Raw genomic sequence first — 8,618 nt, forward strand, 5'->3', positions numbered from 1 at the left:
CACACATTCAGAGAAGCTATCTAACCATTAAGTTTATAAATTTACCACCATAAACATTTATGTACCCATTTAACTTCATGTTTAAAAACGGCCATTTGCTTATACTGGATTCCGTTTTGTTCTTTTTATTAAGAATAGATAAAATAATCTTTTGTTAGATCACTAATCCTTCAATTAAAAATTCTATCCGAAATATACATAACCCATATAACTGTCTGTTTATTCTGTCAATCATGTTAGTTTTTAACAGTAAAAATAGTTGAAATTTTAAAAAAAAATTAATTTACTTTTTAATTTAACGAACAAAAACTAATTTACCAATTTTTTAAACAAAAGAACAAATTTTAATCTGACTTTTAGTACAAACCCCACAAAACCGAGTTTTTTTTTGAGCAAGTATTGGAGTAAGAGCCAGGGTTCAGTGCAAAATCCAAAAATGGGTCTGAACAGCTTCATAATTATGTGAGATGTTTCTGTTCAAAATACAGATTATTCTCCGGAAACAAGTCAAAACATTCAGTACACGTAGGTACAGGAAATCACATGTTGGCAGGATAGCTTAACTTCAAAAAACTAGGCATCCAATGAGATCACATCACAACTATTGTATAGAGAATCTTTTATATATACCCATCAGTGAATCTTCTACATATTTCTTTTGGTTTATATTCAAGCATATAAAATGTGTAATGCGCTTCATATATATGTATGTATGTATGTATATAATGCAATGGCTCTTTCACTAATTACAATGATGTAAAAGATGTCTTTGATGATCCAACTATTCACTCACGTACAACAAAAAAGCATCTACCAAGCATCCAAAACATTCAATACAACAAGATACATGCCAAATCCAAAAGCTAAAACACATGGAAATGCATGGTTTTTGTACGTACTTGATCGATGATGGATCAATCGGAGGAGACTCCAGACCTAGCTTGCCCTGTTTTTTTCAACTTTAGAGCCTTCTTCGGACTAGACTGGAGCTTCAGATCAGGCTCCACAAGCAGCAGCCGCGACATCACGAATGCTAAGAGTTCTTCGTGGTGGGCAAATGTGAAGTCTAAGTGTCCATACTCGAATTCATTGTATGATACGTCTACACCTGAATCCTTCATCAATCTATAGTGCTTCTTAACCATCGATGAAGTGATTATCTGGTCCTTCTTCCCAGCCACTAAATCGACCGGAATATCAATAAGTGAATAATATTCCCCCAAGTCTATCGGTTCTGGTGATCCATACACCTCCATATTGACTGCTTTACTCCCGAAATCATACATTCTAAATTTCTTCGTTCTCTTTATTTGTGCAAGGTGGTGAATCACACGAAATGACAGGCCTGGCATGTCATTCATGTTATAATGAGGTAACCCCAGCACCCCAACCCAATTTGAGCTATCTCCACCGAAGCCGTAACTCAATATAGTTTGAACCAGTCCCCCAACCGCAGGGTAGTTATGGAAGTCCCTGACCAACTTGTTGAACAGCATCCGAAAGAACCTGGTGGGTATATATAAGGCAGGCACAAAAAGTGCAAGGATAGGAGCCAAAAGAAGACATATATAGTGCGCCACTGTAAATAAAAAACTAGTTTCATCATGGAAGCCTGCAGGCGAAAGCAAAACTAATCTTGAGAGCCTGTGAGGTTTCTCTTCAATCCGGCGTATTATAACATACATCAGCATAGCAGCTCCACCCATGCTGTGAGAGATTGCACAAAGTTTGTACGGCTGCTCATCATTTGTTTCTTCATTGGGATGGCCAAGTTTCAATTCAGCAGTTTTGACCTCGTGAATCTTCTCTATCATAGCTGGAATATCCTCTGTCCCGTGTTCATTTATGGAGAATCGCCAATATCTGAGTCAAAATAGTGTGTTTTAGTGACAACTAAAAGGAGGATAAACAGTTGTTGGAAGGATAAATCGCTCCTACCTAGTGGTCACATTGAACAGGAGAAATCATGTTGAAATATTTCATTCTTCAATTTCCAGTTTCAATATCTGATAAACAATAAATGAAAGATATCGACAGAGAAATCATAGTCACTTACTGCCTTAAGGAGATATTTTTATCCACATGCTCTCTAGAGACTAAGCCACGAAAATTCCCAAGGAAGACATCATAGCCTGTAATTCAAGCAATAACATCATTCACTGCAATTTTATACCAATGTACCATAAATAACAAAAATAGTTTCAAGTCTAAAATAAACCTTGATCAAATGCTGCAAAAGCTGGAGAACCAACAACGCCATTGGAAACCCAACTGCCCACATGGATCGATACATAAGAACTTACCCAAATCAAATACTTTAGTAAAAAGGGAAAAGGAACAAGTTATAATTAGTTGGGATAATAAATAATAAGGTTTTAACAAGGATAATAATAAAAGGGATTATGTTCATTGATGTTACATGCATGCATTCAAGTCTTCAATAGATTTGATATTCACATATAGATGCTGACCGAAAATGATTCGATATTAATTTAAAAATAGCTGAGATAGGTACACGGATCCTCTTCCTCAACTTATTCCAGTCTAAGGTGGCAAAATCAGACACACAAGAACTCAGTAATACTATTTATTAAGTAGTATTCAAAGCATAATGACTGAAATGATTCCTTCAATGCATAAAATCGTGGAACTATCAAGAAAGATATCTTTTTTGTTTCCTCTGAAAAAAACCATTACACTAAAAAGCAAATGTCAGAAACAGATTTCTTTCCTCACTCTTTTCCTCCAAAAAAAAAACATTGGACAAAAACCCTTGCTTAATGAATAATATTATTGTATTTACCGTGGCTAATGCCTGATACTGTTAAACAAAGTGTCAGCCATCAATTAGACTACCAGAACAAATAAGTTTACTCGATTACCAATGCAATAAAATTTGAGAACCCAATTTTCAAATACAGATAAATGTTATCATCCAAAATACTAGTGACCAATATAATGGTTCAGGGCTGTCAATTAACTATTCTCGGAAAACCACTGGAAAAATGACCAATATAATACCAGTTACAGACAAGTTATACCTGAAAAACCCACAAAGAACCGCCCTCACAAATGGGTCAAGCATGTAGCTTAATCTAGTGCATAGCAATCGACCAACAAAGGAATCAGAGAGGAGGGTAGGCAGACTGCAGGTTGTTACTTACCCCATAGACGAATCCAAAATACCATGCTGTAAAAAGACAGCCTTCCGTGCATCACGCCTGCAATATTTGACCAGAGGCATCAACAACCATAGCATCCAAACAGAAGAGATAATCTTAAAAGAAAATAAACACTTATACCTTGGTAATCTTTCTAAAAGGATAACATATCCATCAGAAGTGATGACATGAATAGCTTCATATGGATACCTAAAACAGGAACATTGGGTAAGAATCAGACATAAGTAGAATTACTGTGGCAAAAAAGGGGGAGAAAGGAAAGAAAATTTTGAAAATAACCTTGCACTTACCCAAGCTCTGTTATGACATCTCGACAAGTCCGCGCATCAGTATTAAGAGTATGGTGAAGTGTAAGATTCCTTTCTCTAGGAGAAGGATCATTAGCTCCAAGAGTAGCAGTGGGAACTGAAGCATTTGAGACATTATCGTCAATATCCTTATCACCAGCACTAGGAGATGAGAACCATTTTCCAAAGATTCTGAAAGCTGCGAACGGGGAGAACACAAAATATGCAGCCTTGTGGAACATATCAAATATGGCTTCTATGAAAATCTCAATTGCCAGATGAAGGTCCTGATTGGCATAGCATAACAGTGAGTTAAGTAAAAAGCTAAGGAAAAATCATAATAAAGGATATGGAAACAGAAAATTTCAAGAGGCAGTAAGATGTAAGTCCTTGTATAAACCTCAATGACTCCACGTCTCCTGTCAATGGTGCGCTGGACAACATGGTCCTTTGAGCTGTGTACTTTCCTAAAGGGATGGAAAGTCCTAGGACGGGGGCTTCCTGTATCTAAAGAAGCCTTCAATTCCTGACTACTTAACAAACGGAAAAGAAGAAATGGTATCCTCAGCAAAAACCTAGCAGGTAACAAAATCCAAGAAAATATATACGCCACCCAGTTTGTCCAGTGTGGATCATGATTGATGTGAGCGCTTGTCCTGCAGGTTCCTGATCCATCAGATAAAGGTGATGAAGGTGTTGAACGGTATATTTCATCAGGTTCATCTTCTGCAGAAGCATAGTCTACACTTGAAGAATCAGAATCCACAGAAAGCTCATGGATGAACTGGTTGAATGAGGAAACACCACTATGACAAATAAGAAAAGTCAAAATGTCAACCGCTAATTGGTATTACAATCAGCTAATATGGTAAAGAAGCTGTATAGAGTGACACTTGCTTATCACAGATTCAACAATTTATCTTCTTCTGTGTGTGTGCATGTGTGCATCAGTGCGTCTTTTTTTCTTTTCTTTCTTTTTTCCCCACTAGGATTGAGAAAGAGGAGCATTTTCAGATTTTAGCCCATGAACACAGATTGTCAAGCAGCAACAAAATTACCATTGCTTCTTTATGCATGCAGTAGCATCACGGATCCTATTACTTTGGTTTCATCTAAGTTTCTCAAAGAGAAAGAGAAGGGGGTGTCCCACTCCTATCTGTAGTACCTCTTCTTTCCCCCCCCCCCTTTCCTTTCTTCAAATGACAATTTCAAATAAAAGAGAAGAAACCTGAGAGTTTTCTGATTACACCACTTCCTATTTAAAACTATTGTGCTTCTGCAGTCATGCAACATATCATGACCAGCCAAATAAAAGCTGCCATATATGCGATAACATTCAATATAATCATATCATTAACAGAATAATTATAAATTTATATCCAAAACCGTCCTATTTGGAATTTAAGAAAACCAATTAGCAGAGGCTCTACAGGAGTACATTGGACCTATGGTGTAAGAGCACACTAGTGTCAGCAAGCAAAAAATAAACTTCTCCAGCAGAACATCTTGACAAGAAAATCATCAGAACCTGCTTAATCTCTCCCATTTAATCTTTTAGTTCTCCAATAAATAATTGATAGAAAGCAAAGACAAAGCCAAAACTAAGAAGCAAACTATGAACTTAAATGATGATGTCAATGAATTAAACTACGCTAGCAAAAGGTTTTACTTAAGCTTACAAGTGGCAAGTATGATACTTGAGCAATGTTTTCTCACATCAAAACTAAAAAAACATACTTTTCCATCCAGCGTGGAAACCGAGGTCCATGAAAAGTTGGCCTAAGCTCCCATCCTTGAGCACCTTCAAGAATATTCGACTTTCCAAGAAGAATGGCCAATAGAAGTGCAGACACTCCATTTATCAACCTTGCAATATTGTTCAAAGACTCATATGTAAAAGTCTTCACTGACCTGCATAAAAATTAAAACAAATCGGTTACTCATTTTCTAACATGATGAAAAAAAAAAACTAGTGAACCATTTGGGGGGCATTTTTTCTTCTCTTTTTTCAATGCAAGTAAAAAAAAAATAAAACCAAATCAAAGAACAAATAGTAAAGGAGCCAATAACCAAAGCTTTAGGAAATGAATTACAGTAACTAGCTCTTACTAAAGGGGTGGAAACAAATATACATTGTAATTGAATGACATGTTTAGAACAAGCAAAGCAAATAAATTACCACAACAATCACAAGGAGATCATCATCATACTACGTATAAACAAAAGTTAAGGAGGAGCCTCAAAGGTTAAATGGCACCAAGCTGCAAAGGGAGGAGCCTCAAGAAAGCTCCAAAACAGAACAAAAAGAAACAAAAACTACTAATGTCATCAATAACCATTCAAAGAGATGCTTTTCAACAATTTTTTTTTTAAATTCAACCAGCCCCAATATCATGTACCCATAACTAATTTTGGATAGTAATATATATTTAACATTGTAAATTATTTAAGCTTACAAACTAGGTTCTTTTTCTTCGTATTCTAAAACAAATTAAGAAATTAAATATTTTCAGTAAATTCATCTGATTATTTATTTCAGAAAAATGGTTTCCACAATTAGGTAATTAGTGTCAATTTGATTATAAAGTAATTATTTTGCTTCTTTTGACAACAATAACAATCCAGAATGCTTCAATTAAAAAGAATTCTGATATATAAAAAATAAAACACGGGAGATTCCATTAATGATTCCCCCCCCCTTTTTTCTTGAACTTGATTCAGCTAATAAAAGCTCCCAACTACTTCTCCCAAAAAATAAATGCCAATAAAATCCTAAAAACGGTCCCTGTAAAACCCCAAATCAATCAAAGAATCTCCAAAAAAAAATTGTATAGGCAAGCAAAATGATCGCACAACGAAATACATACAGAAAACCGATTCATCACATGCATAGACCAAAATACACGCACGCACACACATATATATGCAAGGACAGGTAAAAAGAGAAGGACTCACTCTTTGGTAACAGCGAGGGCGTTGTCAACCAATCGCCGCATAATGCCACCGACATACAACAATTTCGATCTGTCGATTTCCAGAAGTAGGAACAATTAAAAAAGAAAACCGAAATCGGACGCGTAGAATTCTGAAACGGAGACAGAGAAAAGGATAGAGTACTAGGTGGAAAAAAAATTAGAAAAGAAAAAATGTAATGAGAAGGAATGAAATTGATAAATAAGGGATTGTTTTTACAACGGCGATTATTTGGCGTCAAAAGAAAATAAGTCGGTTAATTAGTATTGGAGCAGGGCCCCGTTATTTTGAGTTGTGGAGTGGACGGGAGAGATCCCACGTGAACGATTATTATTGACTACTTTTTTAACACGTAATTTAATTATTTTTATCATGTTTACTATTATATGTAAATTTTAAAATTAACCGGAATCGTGGGGTAAGTCGAGTCAGATCCTCATTGATATGGATAATGTTTGGTCGGCACAGCAGATCATAAATGCGGGGGTTTTAAACGTGGTTGGATTTCGACAGAACCTTTTTAAAACTCAGTTTAAATTATTTAGGACTCTGTTTAATTTTACTTTTCTACAATATTTTGTTTGTGCCTCATGAATCGGTTTGAGGGTTGTTTTGGTTTTTCATTAGGCAAGTGAAATAGATGTCAATGTTCTCAGGTACGTGAGTTTTGGGAGGCAATTATTTAATAAAGAATGTATTAGTATGAAAATGTGTATTAAATTTAACTTTTATTTTTTTTAAATTTTGATTCTAATAAAATAATTTAATTTAATTATTTTAATATAAGATTAATTAAATATTTAAGAATTTAACTCTAGTGCGTTAACTTATATGACAATTAATATATACTTCATAAAAATTCAACAAATTTTCTAAAGAATATGTTTACATTAGCAATGAATTACACATCAATACTATAAAAATAAGCAATTTAGTCAAGTTTTTCAAAAAAAAATTTTGAAAGTTGAAATCCAAAGTAACATAAAAACATTAGAGTCAAAATTATAAATAGATAAATGTTAGAAATTAAATTTATCATTATCCCTTAGTAAAATAAACAAGTGAAAATTTCATAATCCCGTGATGTCAAGTTGACTTCATATTTTCCTTTTTTTTTTTTGAAGTGTAACAAATATAGCACAATCAAAGTATAAATATAAATACAAGTTAAGTATCAAACTATTACATACGGATTGTTCGAGTAACCACCAAATAAAATTAAATTATTACAATACAAATAGACTAAGAATAAGTACAATGTAGACTAAAATAAAAAAATTGGATAAAATGAACTAAAACCGACACACATGATGAGAATCGAAGATATAAAAACTAATAAATTGATAAAACTAAAAATATTTTTGAGCTTAAAATTGAATTATTTTTAACTTGCAGATTATTCGAATAACAATTCAATTTTAGTTTTCATAATTCTAATTAAAATAAAAAGTATTTAATAATGAGTGTTAAAATATGAGGATATGAAATATTTGAAATAAGTAATAATTGATGGGAAGGTTTGATAAGATTGGAATTTGCCATATCCTTTGGATGTGGAGTGTAAGCAACCTAAGTAACACAATCTTGGAGTAGAAGAGTTTGCTAGTCGAATGTTTTATGAAATGTTATTCATAATTTATTCATTAAATTTTAAATTAATTATATTATTTTCATTTCATTCATAATTTTGGTGCAATTTATGTATTTGGATTTAATGATATATCTCATAATATATTAATATAAGATTATTATTGGATGCTCTCATAGTTCGCCAAATAACCCCATATATACTATAATAAAGTTTCTGATACAATAAATTAGTTGAAATATGGTTAAATATATTTTTAACAAAAATAAAATGAACCAATTGTTTTTAATTATATTTTCTGATTTCCTTGCTTAAACCGATTCAAAGAATCACCATTTTAATATATTAGTACTAATAAAAAAATCAAATCAAATTGCATAGATTATACTAGATCAAAGAGCAAATTAGTTTTTTTTGTTAAAAGTTTCATTCCTTTCTACATAAAAAACTGTCGTGACTGATCAAAATAACCAAACAATTACACGTGAAAAAAAAGATAGAATTGAACAACCGTACAAGCATTTTTTGTGCATTGCATACGGCTTTCAAGGCCACCCAATATCCTTTCTTTTTTCAAACTTTTTTTCG

The 8,618-nt window shown here is 33.4% G+C and overlaps 1 protein-coding gene across 1 annotated transcript; it reads right to left on the reverse strand.

Annotated features, from left to right (window-relative positions):
* Nucleotides 1-701: 701 nt before the first annotated feature.
* Nucleotides 702-6,687, reverse strand: LOC105801741 (uncharacterized). Its single transcript, XM_012633002.2, has 9 exons — nt 6,425-6,687; nt 5,207-5,380; nt 3,870-4,275; nt 3,473-3,756; nt 3,303-3,371; nt 3,165-3,221; nt 2,219-2,271; nt 2,057-2,132; nt 702-1,863 (listed from the first exon to the last, which is right to left on the reverse strand). The coding sequence occupies exons 1-9, from the start codon at nt 6,463-6,465 to the stop codon at nt 915-917; spliced, it is 2,109 nt and encodes a 702-aa protein (XP_012488456.1). The 5' UTR covers nt 6,466-6,687; the 3' UTR covers nt 702-914.
* Nucleotides 6,688-8,618: the final 1,931 nt, after the last annotated feature.

This window comes from Gossypium raimondii, chromosome 11 (assembly GCF_025698545.1).
Source record: "Gossypium raimondii isolate GPD5lz chromosome 11, ASM2569854v1, whole genome shotgun sequence".
In the NCBI taxonomy this organism is placed as follows: domain Eukaryota; kingdom Viridiplantae; phylum Streptophyta; class Magnoliopsida; order Malvales; family Malvaceae; genus Gossypium; species Gossypium raimondii.